This window comes from Dermacentor variabilis, chromosome 8 (assembly GCF_050947875.1).
Source record: "Dermacentor variabilis isolate Ectoservices chromosome 8, ASM5094787v1, whole genome shotgun sequence".
Lineage (NCBI taxonomy): Eukaryota > Metazoa > Arthropoda > Arachnida > Ixodida > Ixodidae > Dermacentor > Dermacentor variabilis.
The window spans coordinates 11,993,760-12,013,281 of record NC_134575.1 but is presented as its reverse complement, the minus strand read 5'-3'; the positions used below and the strand labels follow the sequence as shown (position 1 = coordinate 12,013,281).

The following is a 19,522-nucleotide window of genomic DNA, read 5'->3' as shown; positions in this document are numbered from 1 at the left end:
GTTTGCCGTCGCTTGGAGGTACTGAGTTTTTTTTTCATTCCACCTAATTAGATAATTAGTCTTTATTAATTAATCAACTTCTCAAATATCATAATTATATAAGAAGTGTCAATGAGAAAAATTGTAGACCAACACGAAAGACTTCCGATACAGCTTTCAGTTGCTCAATGCGTGCTACATAAAAGTGCAAGAAAGTGCTTAATCTTTCCTTTTTGTGCTGATCTAACAGCTCTATAATTATAGCAATTACGTTTGTAGATATTGAAGTATCTTGAAACACTGTCAGTAACAGAGTACGAAGCGGCGTCTTACCAGACGTCTATGAGTGAGCCCAGCGAACGCGTGGGCGCATGGAGGCGCGTCTTTGTGGATGCGAACCGCCATTCCTCGCGAGGCGCGGCAGGCGCAAGGCGCGCAGACGCGAGCTGCGAGCGTCCGCAAGCGTGTACGTGTGGTCTGGGCTTAAAACAGCGCCGCGCGTGACCCGCGCCCGCGTTACGCCGCACCACGTCCGCGCGTCATATGACGGCGAAAGCGAAAACAAAGCTTGCATTGCACATTTTGTTCTTGCATTGCTTCGAAAACCTTTGCAGTTCTTTAACTTCCGGTAATTTGCGATAGTCTGTTTAGCAGACGGGAAACAGTAACCACATTATTATTTCAATATATACTGCAGGCCAGCATTTGGACCTATAAAGCAGGAGTGGCATACGTAAATAGAGCATACAAGCAAGCGAATGAAAGTACAAGTCCCCCGCAATACAAACAGAGCCAGTTTAAAGGCAAAAAAACACGTCTATATATCTGTGCATCCATCTGTACATTTATACATCCAGGTGACTGAAGGTAGATTTTAGCACTCGGTATTACGAAATATTTGGTTCGCTCCCGATGCCCCAAAATACCGAACAGTTTCTTTTCGAACACGAATAGCTATAGTATGTAATATTCGATCGTTGTCGGACATTTCCAATGTTTGCCCACCCCTACGGTGCTAAGTTCTGTCCTAGCCTCTTGTTCGCCTTTCAACTTTCGCCGATGGCGCAGAGTCTAGGACGGCTGCTCGGCGTCCGCGGCACCGGCGATGTCGTCCTGCCTTCGCTTTTCGCCGTCGTCGCCGCCAGGGTGCGGCCGTCGAGCTTCCGCGTCGGCGACCCGCTCTTGCAGCAGCCTCAGCATGTCGACCTGCACGCGCGACTTGCTCTCCCCGTCCAGCTTCGACATCAGGCTCCTCAGTCCCAGCAGGAACAGCGTGTCGCCGTCGCCGGCGTCGACTCGCATCTCGGTCTTGGCGGACGGCGCGGCGGCCGGGCCGCCAGGCACCGACGCCATCTTGCTGACGATCGCCGTGACGAACCTGCGTGCGACGAGAGCACTTTACATTGCATGCGCGGTGGATTAAAATACGAGAAAGATGGCGAAATAACGCGTACAGGGTTTACCATTCGTGTGTTTGTGTCTTTCACCCGCTGCGGTGAAACACGCTTCTCTCTTAAAACCACAGGACGCGGAGAGGCGTTGCAAATACCCTTGAGAAGTACGTGCGTGGCTTTATTTCTTATTTTATTTCTGCTTGAAGTGTGCTCTCGGTCTGCACATATTACACTTCACTCATTGTTCATGAGGAGTGTGAGAGGAAGAAATTGTCATCCACTCCACTGTAGCACAAAGCTACAAAGGAAACTCATACTGGTTTCTCAGAAAGAAAGTTTATTAGTGGAAGAAAAAAAAAATCGTGCTGGTTTGAAGATCTAAACCCATACTATAACGCCATTCTGGGGCGTTCGCTCTGCGATTTGAGCTAACATTTCATATTGAGTAGCATGACAGTCTGCAGCTAACTTCCATTAAAAGACTTCACTTGTCCCTTGCTTCTTTTTTTTTCTTTGTAAACTCAGTTATTCACATCCATCTCTAACAATGGTATAGTAGTGCAGATAACCGGGCACAATGCTGATTAACCGTCTTGCCATTGACCTCTTTCCTCTTTTTCTGAGTCCTTCCCGTACGTTATTGTATCCTACTGAACACGAAGTACAATGTTCGGCACCAGGTCGCCGCGATCGCATTGCCACAGGGGCAGACTGCGAAAATTCCCCACGTACGAAATGCTTGCCACAGGTACTCTAAATTCGGGCAGAGCCCTCCGCTGTACCGTTCGTCATGGCCCAGCTGCACCTTTGCGGCGTTGAAATGAGTCATTCGATCAGTTATGGAGTCGGTTGACCAAATCCATGAACCAGTCGATAGACCAATGAATCATCGAGTTCACTAATCCCTATTCAATGAGTCATTAAGGACTCGAACGCGATTCATCTGCTATTTCGACAGGTTGCTATAATCAATCAATCAATCAATCAATCAATCAATCAATCAAATATTTTTATCGGTCGATCAACCGGCCGACAAACTAGCCCTGCCAGTCGACAACTAATTTAAAGGCAAACTGCAATAAAATTTCATTTTGGCTAAATTTGTTATAAATGAGTGGTATATACAGAATAAAGCAATCTCGGAAAAGTAGCAAAGCTGGTAATTTCATGGTTTTCTTGTCAGCAGCCTTTGAACAGCACCTAAGCAGCGGACGCATGCGCCTGGTGGTCGTTGTTATGACGTACGTTTCAGCATGCCGCCTCTGAGACCTTTCGACGCGCTGTGGGCAGCCGTGAGCACCGCCTTATCTCGGAGCTCGTGCCGAGGATCCGCGCAGTCTAGCTCATGCGTCACTTGCGGCTAACAGTAATGGGGGTATATTCTTTTTTCAGTTTCGTTATAAAAAAAATACCAACCCTTCCCCTACCGGAAAATAGGGGTAGGCGAAGCTTGTCCTGCGTAAGCCTGACCTTCGTCACGGTCAAGTAACCCACAGGTAACGGTACCGCATTGCTTCGGCCTCTCGCTCCCTCAGCTCGGGATTTTCTCGTTGCTGTCGGATTGTCTGGACTCAATCGGCTCTAACGGCTGGATCGGCGCGCCGCCGCTCGTCGAAGGCTGCCCGTTCCTCGGGGGAACACACAACGCGTGGCTATCCCATCCGTTTTCCGAGACTGAACTGAACGGAAACGAAGCCAGCGCAGCGCGCGCAAGACCATTTCCTGACCTTTCCCTCCCCGGCTGAAGGGAAAAGGGTGCGATTGGGTCCGCGCGTGGCGAGAGCGCGCGCCTACGCAGCTGGAATCCTCGCTAATGACTCAGGTTCCGGCGCCGGCGCAGCTGTCAACTCATCAAACATTGACGCAGCTGCTTTGGGAGCAACTGAGTTTTGCGTGACCACGACAACCGCACTTGTGAGCCAATACAAGCTGCGCTTGAAAACGGCTATTTTTGCGAGCTTTTCCTGACGTTTCCGCTCATATTTCAAGCGTCAAATATTGCACGGGGGCTCCTTCATACCTACGTTATTGTTAGCAATACGTCTTTTTACGCGGTGCAGAATTTCGTAGCGGTGTCCTTAGTTGGACGCTCGCGCGTACCTGCACAGCGCCGCCTCGATGTCTGCCTCCGCCTTGTTCGCGTCCTCTTGATCGCGTTCTTCTTCTTCCTTGACGTAGCCACCACTGACGCATCGCTCGCTCTCGTCGGCGACGTCTTCCTCCTCGGTAGAGGAACTCCTTTCCGCCGAGCGTCGTTGCGTGTTAGGGGGTCGACCACATCTTCGGAGAGACCAGTCGACGGCGGTCAGCGGCGCCGCCCGCCTCCCGCCTCTCGGAGTCGCTCCCGTCGGTCTCCCCCTCTTTCCCCTGATGTTCCTCCTGAGGCCGTAAGGGCCGCGCGGCCGAACGCTTCCCCGCGGTCCCGGCGAGGTCCTGGGCGGTTCCGCGATCGACTTGCACCCTGGCTGTCGCCCACCGGAAGAGGGGCCGGAGACTTCGTCGGGGGCCGGAGGCGACGGAGCGGCTGCTTCAACTTCCTCCTCGGAATCCTTTTTCGGTAAAGGAGAAAAAAGAGGAAATCGGGAATCAGAGGGAGAGAGAGAACGCTTCAGACGTGTCTCTCAATCACGCGAGATTCATGCGTGGAGAACAGTGCGAGTCTTGCGCTTTCGAGAAAGGGCTTAAAACTGCAGTCTCAAAAAGCTTACACCCTTTTTTGGGTAGGTGGCGGGTATCTTGTCCCCAAACAATAATCGTGATCTGTCTTGCTTTTGCTTCCTTTCTTTAAGAATATGCGCTCGCTGCTTTCCTGTCACTGTAGTGCAGTAGATTGCCTGTCACTAATGCTATGTCACGCTGATAACGCGCATGCCGTTCGTGACCTGGAAGTACCGGGCGCGCAGCGTTGAGAAAGCAATGGAAAGTGCGGTATACGACAATCGTTGTTTGGCACAAGGCCCGCAAGGTGTCAGCTTTTCTTAAGAGTGTAGAGTTGCGATGTGGGACTGTCGGTTCGCCGTGTCAGGGCGAGTTTCTTTTTTTTTCTTTTTATTTTCTCTCTTTACCACGAAATACCGTTAATACGGAAAGATGTACATGGAACACATTATGTGTGCCTCTTTGTACCCTTGTGCCGTCATGCGCTAAAGAAAATATCGCCTCTAAAAAATTTCCCTTGTCAGTGTTCTTTCATTCGACGTGAGCACGACGTCAGGCTCGGGTAGTCGGGCACGCATGTACAGTCGCGGAGCGCGGGCCAACCGCTCTCAGAAGCCATGTATCGTACTAGTACGAGGGCGAATCAGAAAGTCTTTGCCCCTATTTTTATTGACCAAAATAAAGTGCATACAGGTAATTACAAATATTACACCTTACTCTCCTTACTCTATTTTTCCACATCATCCCCGCACCGATTCAGACATTTGTCCCACCGCAGCGCTAATTTTGAGATGACCCTGTCGTTAGTCAGCGACGCACACGGCCTTACCCGAACGCTCGTTGTCGTGCAAGCCTTCACGGTCTCTTGCGAACTCACAACACCACCACCTCACACTTCTCGCAGCGAGACGCCTTTCCCCATATACGTGGGCTGCACTTCCCGGTGTATTTCGACGGGTGTGCGTCCGTTGCTTCATAGAAAACGAACCACACTCGGTTGCTCGTACACTGCGGACGCGCGAAGCACAACCGCCATCTTGAACAACCGACAGCAGCGCCGTGCCGCGGAACTACCGGCAGATGAAGCCGGTTAAGGCAGGCCCGGTGCCAGAAAGGTGAACCGCTGGGAAAAGATATGTTGACTTCGCATTTACAGCCGTAATTTGTCTTAAATATATATATAAATAAAGAATAGCTGCAAAGCCTTTCTGATTCGCTCTCGTAATTATGCACGTGCCTGTATTGCTGCCACCGGAAATGTTTCTTCGTTGAGTGTCAATCTTTGTGCTATTGTCTTTTATGGCAGCACCCTACGAGTAGCCATACCGTGTCGTAGCTGGGCCCCTGCGACACGTCTATCTCGAAGTCCACCGGCGAGCCCAAGCGCCCCTCCGCGCCGACGTCCTCCGTGGCTGCATCCGGGCACGCTGCATGCGAAACACGCACGCAGCGTTAATTTCACTCAGGTGTTCGTGTATGCATTTAGCCCTTACGGACCATTACGAAAGTGGAGAACGTGCGCATAAAACAAAAAAGGAAGCGCACTTGTGAAAAACGTCGTCGCTATATATACTGATGTACGCCATAAGCAAGGAATCAAAACGATAAGAACAGGCGAAGGAAAAATCGAAGGAGAGCATTCACAAACCGCACTCAACCTGATAACTATACTGAAACCGAGCATCAGGAAGACAAGGCGATTGAGAGCTTTTAAAAATACGCTGGCCGATTCTGGTCGACCAAATGAGCCTGGTAGCCATTGCTTGGTAACTTAAAGTAACAGCTTTTTTTTTTTATTCCCTTGGTTTAACACGCCGCATAACTCCAGAATGGAGGAGGGGGAAATAAAGAGAACGGAACTAAATATGAGCACGTTCGTGCGGATGCTGCGAAAGCAACTTGTGCAATGTGAATTACCGGACTGTGCTGTACTTGAAGCAGTGATAACGCGCCAAGTCTGCATGCTTCGTGGGCTTCGATTAGAAACTAGCTTATGCTTGTATGATTACGAACTACTACGAAGAGGAATTTTAGTCTCCTATGTTTGGATATCTTCTCTATTGACCCTTTTCGCGGAGCAGGTTGCTCCAGAGAAACTAGATGGCGCTTTCGGCAGCGCGCCGCACGTCGCCTCGGCGACAGCGCACGAATGCGAAACCATTACCGCTTCCACCTTGCTTCTGTGCTCGCGTGTACCGTGTATTGGGTGGACGTTAATTAAAGAACGCAAAGTGGTCAAAATGAATCCGCACCCCACTGTGGAGAGTTTCATAATCAGATCGTGGTCCTGGCACGTAAAAAAACACCAGAACATAATTTTTAATTATAGATTCTGAAGAATCAATGTTTTGGTTAACATGTATACGGTGAGCTCATTTAGAATGGCCTCCCGTCTGGTTATCAGCGCTGTAAAATGACACCAACGAGGAACCAGAAGCCAACTTTAGACTGATAAAGTGTGGTTTCAAAACTCTACCTTCTTTGATTTCACGATAGTAGGTTGATTGCTAAAAAAAGAAAAAATAACGCCGAGCTTTTTTTTTTTTTTCGCGCCGAGATCATAGCGCCGAGCCGTCAGTGCGACGTATACCCAAACAATTTAATTTACAAATTATCGCCGTCTTACCGAACATAGGCGCCACGACGTCCATCGATGTTGATTCGTTGTAGTCGACAACATCCGGCTTCCTCGCTTGGGAAGCTTTCCTGCGCGACACGGTGCACAAAGGTGGAGAGAGCGAACTGATAGAACAGAAACGTAAGCAAGAATCTCATGTGCGCTTTATAATGGCTTCGCCGCCACACAGATCTGTAATGCGGGGCAGCATACATGCTGTATTGCGGTGAAGGCGAGTGAGAATTTGCGCAAGTACCAAGTGCGCACAAGATCTCATTGTTTCCTACACTTTGGCGGCGCCCCCGGGACACCAAAGGAGCCACGGGGGCACCAAAGTATACCAAAAGCGGGCGGAGCAAAGCTGGTCACAGAATTCATGAGTAAACATGAATAAACATGAATACGTAAACATGCTAGTCTAGTCTGCTGTAGTGGGGCTGCCCTAACGTTCTTCACGTAGGAAATGAAAAGGTCACTAAAGGTTTGTTCCTTCTTTGTTTTTTTTCTGTCGTAGCGCATTTACAACAATGCAACAGAGAGAGATAGAGAAATGTTTATGTACAGATAAATAATAGAAGGCAACCCCTGTGATACTTCCCGTGAGAGAGAGAGAGAAAACTTCATTGAAAGTCCTTCCTGTGGTCAGGTGCCTATATTTAGGCCCCTGAGGCGCGAATTATGATGGACTGTCTATAAATGGATCAACTTCACACAATTCCATTCTGAGTTTGGGAGGCAACGGACGATCAGCGAAGCTGTTCGCCAGAGCCGGAAGTGCTGCCACCGCCGATGGGGCCCTGGACTAAGGGCTCCACGCACCACAGAGATCCGCCCCGCCCCTCCTCGCGCTCGATCAAAATAAAGCTGTTCTCTCACTCTCTCTTCAAGGCTCTCGACACTACTGCACGAAAGACAACGCGGTAGGACGATGCTTTGTGCTTTTTTTTACGAGTCGTCATAATTAGAGAGCAATTAACTATCTACTTATTGCTCAGCCACTGATGCTCCCCTTTTGCATTAAAGAGTATCAATCACACGCTTGGAGCACTTCTGCCACGTGACCGGCTTCCCACACTTCACACGCATACTTTTTCTTCCAATTATTTGACACTCCTAATGCTAGCACATTAAGACAAGCTAAAACATGTCATAACAGAGCCTATCTCATACATCGGTGCGCGTATTGCTCGCGCAAGGAGCAGCACGCGTGCGCGCGCATGCGCCTTACATACCGCCGGTGCCGTATGTGGTCCCTGAGGAAGTCCAGGCGCCCGAGCAGCGGCCACTGGGAGCGCGCCGTGGCGAGCGTGCCGTCGGGCCTCCGCGCGCAGCCGAGCCGAATCTCGCGCACGTACTTGTCGCGCAGGCCTTTCCAGATGCGCCGGCAGTCGGTGTCCGTCAGGTCTGCGACGACCGCCGTCCGGGTGCGCGGGAACAGAAAGACGAGAAACGGGTCGGTATAGGGACACTGGGCGTGCGCTTCGAGACCATTTTGCAGGCGTGGTTGGAAGGAGCGTGACAGGAGAACCGACTGCTCGAGTAGGAACGCAACGATATATAGGCAGCGCAGGATTCGCAGAGTTCCGTGCTCACGGTTCACACAGCGGGTTTGGTGTGGCACCCCAGTGGCAGTGGCGTTACGCTGCTGACTGAGCTCGAGGTCGCCTGTTCGATCGGGGCCCTAGCGGTCGCATTTCGACGGAGACGAGATGCAGAAACGCTCGTCTACGGCGAACGTTAAAGAAGCCGGGGTTTTCGAACTTATCCTGGAGTCCCGCACTACGGCGTGCCTCGTGATCAGATCGTGGTTTTGGCACTCTAAAACCTCAGATTTTAATTGGTGTGGTGCCCTCGTAAAGGAGGAGGGAAATCACGCGTCCCAACCTCGCCCCGTAAGTGAAAGGGGCTGAAGGCATCTATGGTCGGATACAACTCAAGTCTGCAGTGAAGCCCCGCCCACGCCCTCATAACCGTCAGCCACCGTTCCTCCGCGAGGCTGCAAATAGTTCGTCCATCAAACTTTCCCTGTTACCTAAATAAGGCGGTAACCACAAAAATAAAATTATAAGCGCGTAATATTGTGCGTTTTCGCTCGTCTATTAAAGCGGAACAGTTCTTTATTGAACTGAAATAAAACGCTCGGTTCGCAGCAACTATTTATTGCCAGGTTTCACTTGAGTTGGCAGTGAAGTTTCATGAGTAAAACGGGGTCAGCAGTGAAATGAACTGCACCGCCGACTGCTGTTTTTTAAAGTTGTATCCTACTATAGAAACGCCGATCGTAAATAACATGCAGGAATAAGAAAAATATATCTTCAAGGACACAATTAAATTTCTTAGAGGGGCACTTACTGAGTATTTACGGCTAATATTTGTTCGCATTAAATGAAAGTCCTAGAGCTCTAAAACCCTAAAAAAAGAATGGTGACAAGCGTCAATGTGCCCTAAGTAATTTAATATAACAGCTTTCCTACAGTCAATTTCGGTTGCGTTTCCCAGGAGGATACCGTGTCGTGAGGTCATGACACAGTATGTGGCCACGTGTGATCGGGAAATTACTTACTTTTGACACTCGCTACTACCTTTCGACAATCGGTTCTACCACGCGCTCTCGCGACTGGCAGCAGTAACGCACTGCCTCCGAGATTGTGAGTTACGGAGCGGGTATCTCGGAGGTCAACCCCCTCTCCCTTTGTTTACGGCGGCTAGCCGGCTGCCGCCCGCACCCACGCTACGGACGGGCCGTGCTGCGGGATATAAAACTCGTGTCTCACCTGCTACGTCGACGGCCTCTGCGACGGCCTCCCAATACGGTCCTCGTCTACGTGCATTCCATCGGCTGATGTAGTTAGAATCGTAGAGGCACGGGTACTTCTTCACCTCGTCGATGATGCTGCTCTGGAGCTGCCGCCAGTTAACCTCCATTATAGTCGCCTGCCCTGGGCCACCGATATTGGAGTGAGAGGGACGCGCTAACATTAGAGACACGCGCTTGCGTCTCTCTCTTGGTTAGGCTCCATTCGTCGTTAACGAACGGGGAATAATAACACGGAGACAAATCCGCGCGATTTCAGCCCCCTTGAGCAGCGTCAGCCAGGGGGGCGAGCGGGCGCGTGGGAGAAGTTTCTGCTCTCTGACAAGAGAGAACGCTGCGATACTGGACACGCCGCGCCATCTGGCTGTAGTGGCAAAAACGAGTGGTAGCGGAGGCATTAGTGGAGGGCCGTGGTGAAGGGTAAGCGGAGGGCCGCTTGCAGCGCCGGTCGAAGGAACGCGCGGCAGGTTTTGAATTATGTTGATTGTGGTTATTGTTGGCTAGTGTAGCAAAAATATTCCAGTACGTTCTAGCTGGGGATCAGTTTGCGCGTGGGCCGTGGTGACACGACCCTTCGGCTGGGACCAATAGCCGTTTTTAAATAAAATTGACTTCGCTCTCTCTAGAAATTAATGCGCAGCATGGTTTTACGTTTTATGAAGTGGGTTTTAAATTAGTGTCCCAGCATATACAGGAGTATTATTACTTGAAACAATAAAGAAGCACACAGACGCGGGTAAAACAAATAATATATGCAGAAGATGCACAGACATAAGATGACGGTTGGATAGAATTTGTGTAAACAGGGATAAAGTGCCTGAGACACGCTGGCCGACGTCTCGATAGGTGGACCTATCTTTGTCAAAGGGGGCCTCGCCATCCTTGGCGCGTTGGTTTTAACGGGATATAGTAGGATGACTTCACGTGGTGTCACTGTCAGTGGCGGCAGGCTGCAAAGGAGGTAACAAACAGCCGCCGTCGAAAGCGACTCCACGTGATGCCACCGCATTAACCCGTTAAAACCAACGCGCCAACTTCTATCCTGCAGTGTGCTTCAATCGGTCGTCCCCCATCTGAACTTTGTATATGCATGAGATGAGAAATATGGAAAGAAAGAAAGATAGTTTACTCGCTAGACATGTGTCGAGACCACAACAACGTATCCTCACTCCGCCTCCTTTTATTTGCGCTTTGATGCAAAAACTCGCCGAATTCTCCACTCAGCAGAAAATTTGTATATTACACGTTGTCTTCTCCAGCGTTGCAAACATTTGCTGTTAGGCAGCGACTTAGCATCACTTTATATTTCCTGTGCTTTTTAAAATAAGAATTTCGAAAGCAAGAACTTGCTTAACCCAGTGATGTCATCTAGCACTAGTCTCTTTGAATATGCTAGTAACGATGCTTTCTTCATGGTTCCCATGCTTATGTATATATTTACTACTAATTTATGTGCCTCTCTATAAATGACTCCCTACTGTACCCCTCACCGCACCGTACGTCGTTTTACTCATTGCCCGTTCTTAATCTCATCACCACACAGGTATGCGCCCTCTGCACTACGCCGCGTGGCAGGGCCAGGCCGAGCCCGTGGCGCTCCTGCTGGAGTACAACTCGTCCGTGAACGACGCCTCGAGTGCGGGGGACACGCCGCTCCACCTGGCGGCGCAGCACGGACACGTGCTCGTGGTGAGTGCGCGCGGTGTGGCCCCTCCGGACTTGAGCACAGGATCGCTGTTTCTATTGGTAACGACTGTGGCTGCATTCACAAGCGGGCGGAATTCATTGACGCCCGTACAGGTCTATGGGTGCAAGTTAAAAGCAGCAGGTCACCAAAAGTAATCTGTGTCGCTCAACTATGCGGCGTCTTTGGGTGTTCCAATTCTGGCCAGCAATGTGGAGAGTCTACGCTGATAGCTATGGGAAGGCCGCTTCGGGCTCAAGTAATGGAACACATCTGGAACCGTCTGGAAGACGTGCCTGCGGCAATACACCACCTCGCGTCGACAAGAAAAAGCTAATAAAAGCACAAGTTATCGCTGTATTTTAATACGTTAAATGTGCGACCACGTGAAAAACACGTCGTCACTTACATCTGTGCACAAGAAAGCGTGGCTACGTTTTTCCTTTGAGCAGGCGACTTCTTGGTCTATATTCCAAGTCTTCCGCTCAGCCGCCTTCTTGTTTGGACAACTAAGTAGCCCGCATCGTTTCTTTTTTTACTTCAATGCTGTCTTTGCGAAGATATCTCTTTTGCCGGCTTCCTCAGCATTGTAACGAGACTTAAGATGGCTGCTGTCCGCTTTATTTAGCCGTCTGCGGCGAATACTTGAACAGAGTCTCTAGCTCACTTGTATAGGTTCGCGCCGAAACACCAAGCTGTTCTCACAACAAGCTCGTGATCTGTTGTGTAACACTTACGTAAGGAGGGTCCTGTAGTGTGGTTGCACAGTTTCGGATTCTTCAACTTGCGTCGACCGGCACAAGATCGAGAAAGTGCAACATATAGGCGGCCGACACGTGTTAGGGCCGCAAGAGGCTTATCATGGCTGCCGCGTTAGATATTTGGACGGCAGCTGCTTTGAAAGAGAACAGAAAAAATACGGCTTAAATATTTCCGCAACATTTATAACCATGCAGAACGAGCATAGATCCGAACAAGCATATCTAACAGCCTAATTGTGTATCCAAGCCACCGGATCATGACCACAAGGTATGCGCCGATGCAAATGCAGATGCAGAGCTGTTCGAAAGTTTATTTTGCCTCCCAGGTCATTCGTGAATGGAATCTTTTGCCAGTTGCGCTTGCCGATATAGCTGATAAATGACAGCTGCGCAGTGGCGCTTTGACTGTATGAGCTTGTTTGTTTGCTTTTAAACCTTTGCTTAAAAACATTGAATGATGTTAACCTCCCTCCCCATTGTAATGCCACCTAGACTCGGTGGGTAAAATAAATAAAGAAACAAATAACGCCAAACTTCACGAGTTCTTGCCCCAAGCAGTGCACATTTTGTGTTCCTTGAACGTTCTCATAACTTTCCTTCTTTCTGCACAGATCGAGAAGCTGCTGAGCTACCACGCCAACCCACTGTTTCGAAACTGCGAGCACAAGACACCGCTGGACCTCGCCTGCGAGTTTGGCAGGCAAAAGGTACACGCGCCGTATTTCTTATAATCTACAGATCTCTAGCGGTTCCATATTGGATGGTTCACATAGCTGTAGCATCGAAAGGTGCTCGCCGTGCCTCGTGTTCCAGCGAGCATTGCTCGTTGTGTGTGTGTTTATTACATTGCCGCGAGACAGAAGAAGCCTGCAGCATCAGGGCGGCACCGATGAAGAAGAGGTGGAGGTTGCTCCCCCACAGTGGGTGTGCGCCATCGCATAAGGAATACCATACCATACCATCTTGGCTGCTGCTGCGCCTGTAAATTTTTGTAAATATGCGTTTTCTGTGCAACAATATTGTTCACATGGAGGGCAGTCGGGTGATTTCATGTGGGTGGGAGCTAATTACCATAATAGAGCGAATTATGTTCTGCGTAAAGTTATGCAGCTAAGCCGTCGTTGCTTACATTATGACTCACGCGATGACCGCTTTGAGACAATGGCTGAAACGGAAGCCATGCGGGTGCCTCATTTAACGCAGCGCTACAGCGCAGTCATCGCACAACATAGCATAGAGGCGCCGACGCCCAAAACACGCCCGGCATACGCGAAAAGTACGCCCACATGTGGCTTAGAGGGTGATGCAGGCCAACGTTACTGTGATGCAGGCCGTGCGGGGAAGCTCTGCCGGTATCGTGCATGTCGTGTTTGAGACCGGTGATTTGTAGTTACTGGGGATACGAAAAGATGAAGTGACCACTACACTTCATTCAGAGCGTCACTCGAACATGTAATAAAGGCTCCTTTAATTGTGACGTAACTAAATTGGAGCGTTATATATCCTCGAAGATCGGGGGCTGCACACGATCACTCAGCGGGTCAAATTTGCACAAGACGACTCACAAGACGACCTCGAACTGGCGACAACCGAAAACATTAACAACGTACTTGCAGGACTTCAACTGTGACTTCTCGAACCGAGTTTCGCACGCTTCTGCGGTGTTATAATTGCCTCTGTTTCCTTTTATAGCGCGTTACTTTCATCAAAAAATGACCGCATCGCTGTTCGTGTGGCCGCAGGCGGTGGAGGTTCTGCTGCGCAACGCCAGGTGCCGCCAGCTGCTGTACGAGAGCAGGCAGGACACGCTGGACAACGAGCGCACCACGTGCCTCCACCTGGCGGCCAGGAACGGACACACCAGCGTGCTCAGGTTCGCTCACGCGTTGCGAAGTATTTTATGGGACTCCTTGAAGGGACGTACAAGGGTTGAGATGTGTTAGTGAATGATGCTTCTGCAATACCGAAAAGTGTCGCTGTTACTGAGTGAGGAGATTTGATGCAATATATCTTTCAGTGAAAAGACAACCTGCTGGAAATTACGTGTTTTGAAATTTCATTGGGCGTCGGAACACGTGACATTTGGTTCTTTGCGCGCGGCTCGGAATGCTGCAGGTCAAGGATCCATCGCACTTTTCACTGCAGTCGGGGTTACAAATAAGGCTCGCTCATTGTTTGCTGCTAATCCTATCCATCGTTCAACCGGCGTCGCGTAGAATAGGGCAAACACAGCACTCCTCCAAACACGTCGCACATCACTGCGTGGGGAAACCAAGTTTGCAGATACCGTGACACGAGCTGGGCACAAAGAAAGTGGCGAGGTCGAAGTTTTGTGTGCCCTTCAAAAGCTTTTCCACAGGCACCTGTGAACAAAAGTTAGCACCCAGGAAAATTCCGGAATCTTTATCTGCAATTGCCCTTGGCACAATGGCCTAAACTGCTGGCTAGCTGTCATACACTCACGATGTACCGTGCAAGGCGCTTCTTTCGTTTTTTTTTTTCACCCAGTAGCCAGAATTGAGTGAGGTCTCGTTGGACTACGTTGATGGCGTGGTGGCAGACATTTGTGTATGAAGGAATGTGGGGAACGTGCGACGAATAGACTAAACTGAACACTCAAATCTGGAGAAAGAATCCACCCGTGTTTTGCCCGCTTTGTAATCTTTAGTGACGCCGCATTTGACAAATGCTGGAACTGACGTCAAACAGCTTGATATTTTTTGCGCAGATGGCGCTACCAGCAAAAAGCGCCTGTGAGATTTATTATTTACTGGAATTTTTTGTTTCAAACACTGCTTAGTAAAACTAGTGAGTGCTAGTAATTACAAGACGTTGTATAGCTCTACTAATGTGCAGCACTCGTTGTGAATTAGCGTGTACATGAAAGAAAATGTAAACTTGCACTGACCTCGCCATCAGAAAAATTGGCTAAATTCACTGCTTCTTTGTAGATTCCTTAATCAGCATAAGACAATTTTCTTTTCATAGAATCTCAGAGAAGGGCTTGCTGCTTGTTTATTGAAAACTTCAGTTTCATATTTTTTTCGCTAATGCGTGACCAAGTACAGCCATAAATTACCAATTTGAATACAGTTCATGAACTGTTATGCAGAGCACAGAAGAACTTCACATAGATGATAAGTGCACTGTAGCCTACAAAACCACTAAATATTGTTGTCCTGTGTTGGCAAAGAAGAAAAGACAAATTCATAAACTTTTATTGTTTTGCCCATTTTTATTAGCGCCTATATACATCTCTAATTGCTGCACACGCAATATCTCTTCACAGAAACCGCGTATAACATTTCATTTAAAGGTACAGCAAACTTCATTTTGTTACGTTGAACAGTTTTGCCGGAAACGCAGTACAAAGGATGCTAGCACACCAAAAACGCCGTTTTCTGCGCACACTGTTTTGATTTCTGCCAGGGAACGCTTCAGGCTAGGCCATAATACTAGGTTTCATTGGCAAGCGCAGAAAGCAGGCTTTCTAATGCAGTATAGTTCACATCCATCCAATGAGCGCACAAAGCACAGTGCGTCCGCAAACAATGACTAAAATGGGGAGCGCGTGCCGCCGGAGCGGCACCACCACATTAAAACGTATCACGTCTCACTGACGTATAGAGGCGCAGCAGTTTCAGCGCGAAGTTCAAAAGGGCGAAGTTGCTCATTCGATTATTATTATTATTATTATTATTATTATTATTATTATTATTATTATTATTATTATTATTATTATTATTATTATTATTATTATTATTATTAATATTATTTCTCAAGTCAAAAGAATCAAAGTATAGTTTCGAAACTATAGCGTTTTATTAGAATATCTTCTCAGAATGTCTGCGCAAACACTTCTGCTATTTTTCTTCTGCGGCCTCATTCCTAGGCGAGGCTCGTCATAAGATACCCATCATTCCAGTGGACTCTAAATAGAAACACTGAGTTGAGGCTGATCGAGTATTCTTTCACAAGTTTCATCGTGTGCTGTTTAATTAATAGGAAAGGAAAGGGGAATTGAATGCTAAGCTTCTGTTTTCTTTCTTTCTTTTTTAATTTGGCGACGAAACCATAGCGTCCGTACATCCGCTCGAAGGCGCGGATTTAAAAGTATTATTCCTCGTATTTTGACTGACGTATAGCGCTGCAAGAGTTCTGTAAACCTGCCAAGTTCTGTCTTTGGCTCATCTTGAATAACTCGGCTCAAGCGGATGCCGTCAAATTCATGACGTGGCGGCGTCGGGTACCGGTCTTTCGCTTCTTCGTTGTTTCTGGCACACCAAGCCACGTCTCATGGTACGTGCTCGGGGTAAGAGCGTTCTTTCTTTTTTGGAGGGGTGGAGGAAATGACAGTGGAATACTGTAGAAGTGTAGTTTACTAATGTGTTGGTCATTTCAGTCGTCGCGAAGCGTTGTAGTAGGAAACCGCCTCGTAGAAATTGAGGTGAGAAAAATTAGCCTTTGCTGCGGAGTTTAAAAATTTGGAGGACGCTTAAGCTTCTCCCGAGTGGAACGCGATAGCATTCAAAGATCCCCCGACTGCTTCTCACGCTTCCCGGCAACTGCAGCGTATACGTAACCGTAATGTTTTCCGGGAAGCGCCCGCGGCGAACGCTAGGCATGAATACGGGCTTTCTGCTAGAAACGCGGCCTCTAGCATGGGCCGCGATGCGGCGGTGGCGAGCGCCATCTAGAAGTGTTTTAAGAAAGCGGGCGCGCCGCTCCGTGGACTCCGAGATATTGACGTGCCGGCGTGCGCAAATGGCGGACGCCGTCCCCGGTCTGTGCATTGTAGAAACGCTGGAAAAGTGGTTTGTTCGAGTTTTCGCGTAACGGCATTAATGTTTTGTCTTATATTCAAATTACATCCAAGAGCTATCAGGTGTGTAGGTTGTGTGTAAGTCGCAGTTTACGATTTTTCCGTCTATTTTAGCTTGAGAAGTTCAATTATTTCAGTCAATTCCTTGCGTCACATGGAAGGCCTGGGTATGCGTGGTTCGAAAATCTTATCGCCCTAACGACGTCCGTCGCCGGACGCGGACGCCGGATCCTTAGCGCTATCGCGTTAATCAAGCGCACTGAACAGACTTGAAATACACGTTCAGCTCTTGGAGAGAGATAAACGCTCTCTATCGCATACGGAGCTGGGTTGTTTCGTTGCGCATTTTTCTCGACTAAAGGATGTCGACTGACTGTACACAAATGGGTGCAGGTGCCTCCTGGCGGCCGGCGCCGACATCAACCGGTCGACGCTGCGCGGCACCGCCCTTCACGAGGCGGCCATGCACGGCAAGCTGGAGGCCGTGCGCCTGCTGCTGCAGGTACGTGTGCAAAAACGCCAACCGTTGCCGCCCTCAACACGCGCTCTTTGCGCAAACGTAACCAGCTGCTGCGTGTCGTCCCCGCTAGGCTCTGGGTGCAGCTGCGCGCGCAAAACAAAGCGGCGCTGTGGCCAGTGAGTTTTCCCGCTTAAACTGCGGCAGGGAACTCTGGCGGCGATATGTATCGTTCAGCCGTACCACGCGGATGGTGGTTGCCACATGGATTTGTCTGATATTCGTGCTTAAGAAACATTAAAAACAAAAATTCTGAGGTTTTCCGCGCCAAAACCACGGTATAATTATGAGGCATGACGTCGTACAGCGAGGGCCTCGCGAGTGGATTAATTTTCGCCATCTGGGTTACGTAAGAGCAAGCTTTAGCTCGGGTGCTCATATACCTAAATACATGTAAAAGCAGAATTCGTTTTTGTCATCAAGGGCACTGCACCAAACTTGACGAAGTTTATTGCATTTAAAAGAAAAACTTAAACTCTAGTGACTGTGCGTCTCGAATTTTTTATTGAGGTCGTCAATATTTCATTAAAAATGGGCGAAAATCGCAGATTTTCAGAAAACGACACTATCAAGTTTACAACTCTGTAACTCAGCAATGAAAAATGAAAGCAAGATTGTGTGAATTGCATTTATAGTACATCTAAAGCGGACAAAATTGAGTTGTTACACATGAATCCCAGAAATTTTTGTAATTTGTAAATACAGTTTTTGCAGAACCCTTGTACAAAACCTAAAAAAAACTCGTGAGATATAAAATGGCTTATGAAATTTGTCCGCTGTCAACGATCTAATGAGTGCCGTTTACAGAACCGCGACATCTGTTATTGGTACAGAGCTACTAATTTGTAATCTTCGTGCTTCTATATTTTGTCGAACTTTCAAAGTTTTGAAAATTATTTTCCCAACATTCGGGCCCTAAATCGAAATTATGCTTCCAACAATCACCAGAATTTACCTTTATCTCTCAAATGCAACAAACTTCATTAAAATCGGTCCAGCGGTTATCTCAGAAAAGCGTTTCTGCGTTTTACATGTATTTCAATAGGCCGCGTAGGACTTGGGCCGGAGCTAGAGCTTCCTCTTAGGACGCCTCACCAGGCCCCATAGCAAATTTCGGTTTTATGCTGGGAGTTGTTACGTGTCCTCTAGGCAGCGTTCTGCCGCAAAACGTTTTCAAATCGGCTCCATTCATAGCCGAGATAGAAATGTTTCAGTGCCGCGAGCCCGTGATTTCAGCAGGCGGGCTCCACTGCCAAGCGAGACACTCTCTCCACTCGGCCTGTCTAGCCTCCGCAAGCGAAATTCCTTCCCTGCGTTCTCCCATACCGGCATACGTCACGGGCTCCGCTTCAATTTTTTTTCTGACTTCTTTTTCCCGTCGCTGCGTACTTCCGCTGGCGCCGTTGCTCGCGAACTGTTATCGCTTCGCGCAGCGCACGATTTTGCTCGCTGTGCACAAGGACACGTGACTAGCGGTATACTTCAGTGCTACACGAATACTGAGGCAGAACAAGCAGATCGCGGAACATAATTACGCGCTGGAACACGATAGAAAATGGCATAGTTTCGGTACCTGCGCACGTGACTGGACGACCGTGAGAACAAGCAGACGAAGCGGACGTCTCTCTTGCTTCGGTGCGAAGTAAAACAAAAAAAAAAGAACAAGCAGACATTCCGTTTGTGTGTTTTATCATTTCTCTAAACTTCAATTCGTCAATTCAAGCAACAGATCCTACAAATAACAGATGTTGCCTCGAATAATTATCGATGTCACATGTGACCACGAGCGACGCCACACTGCGGACGCGAGTACGTAGGCGCAGGCACACGACTACGTCACCGTCCGGCTTGTAGCGCGGTCGCTGCGAGGGAAAGGGAAAACGATGTTTGGATTGAAATTTCAGACCTTTCCGCGGTGCATCGCGATGTAATTATTTGCAAACACGATCGTTAGCCCGCATTGTATACTATGCGCTTGTCAGCTTAAGATGGCCAGACCTGGTGAGGGGCCGTTTAACATCACGTACCTTCTAGCCAGCAGTTCACTCTGCTGCAGGCTAAAGTGAATGGGAATTATGGCGAGCGTAGCCTACACGAGCCACCCACCCACACACACACACACACCCACACACACACACACACACACACACACACACACACACACACACACACACACACACACACACACACACACACACACACACACACACCCACACACACACACACACACACACACACACACACACACACACACACACACACACACACACACACA

General features: G+C 48.8%; 2 protein-coding genes across 2 annotated transcripts in view; one reads left to right on the top strand and one right to left on the bottom strand.

Moving 5' to 3' along the window:
- Positions 1–19,522, top strand: part of LOC142589624 (caskin-2-like) — a 330,427-nt gene that overhangs the window by 76,228 nt on the left and 234,677 nt on the right. Inside the window, exons 4-7 of the mRNA XM_075701132.1 lie at positions 11,007–11,152; positions 12,520–12,615; positions 13,651–13,781; positions 17,124–17,232. Of these exons, the coding sequence (XP_075557247.1) occupies positions 11,007–11,152; positions 12,520–12,615; positions 13,651–13,781; positions 17,124–17,232 (482 nt within the window). The remainder of the gene's footprint in view (positions 1–11,006; positions 11,153–12,519; positions 12,616–13,650; positions 13,782–17,123; positions 17,233–19,522) is intronic.
- On the bottom strand, positions 45–9,772 carry LOC142589625 (uncharacterized). The gene is made up of 6 exons (XM_075701133.1): positions 9,423–9,772; positions 7,881–8,052; positions 6,658–6,737; positions 5,358–5,458; positions 3,474–3,922; positions 45–1,357 (listed from the first exon to the last, which is right to left on the bottom strand). Exons 1-6 carry the CDS (start codon positions 9,625–9,627, stop codon positions 1,051–1,053), a joined length of 1,314 nt encoding a protein of 437 aa, XP_075557248.1. The 5' UTR covers positions 9,628–9,772; the 3' UTR covers positions 45–1,050.

Bases quoted from the DNA above. Each gene is read 5' to 3' on its own strand.
- LOC142589625 (XM_075701133.1), bottom strand. From the start codon at position 9,627: ATGTTAGCGCGTCCCTCTCACTCCAATATCGGTGGCCCAGGGCAGGCG. The intron at 8,053-9,422 runs GTGAGACACGAG...CGGTCGTCGCAG, and splicing joins AGAGGCCGTCGACGTAGCAG to ACCTGACGGACACCGACTGC. The intron at 1,358-3,473 runs GTACGCGCGAGC...CGTCGCACGCAG, and splicing joins ATCGAGGCGGCGCTGTGCAG to GTTCGTCACGGCGATCGTCA.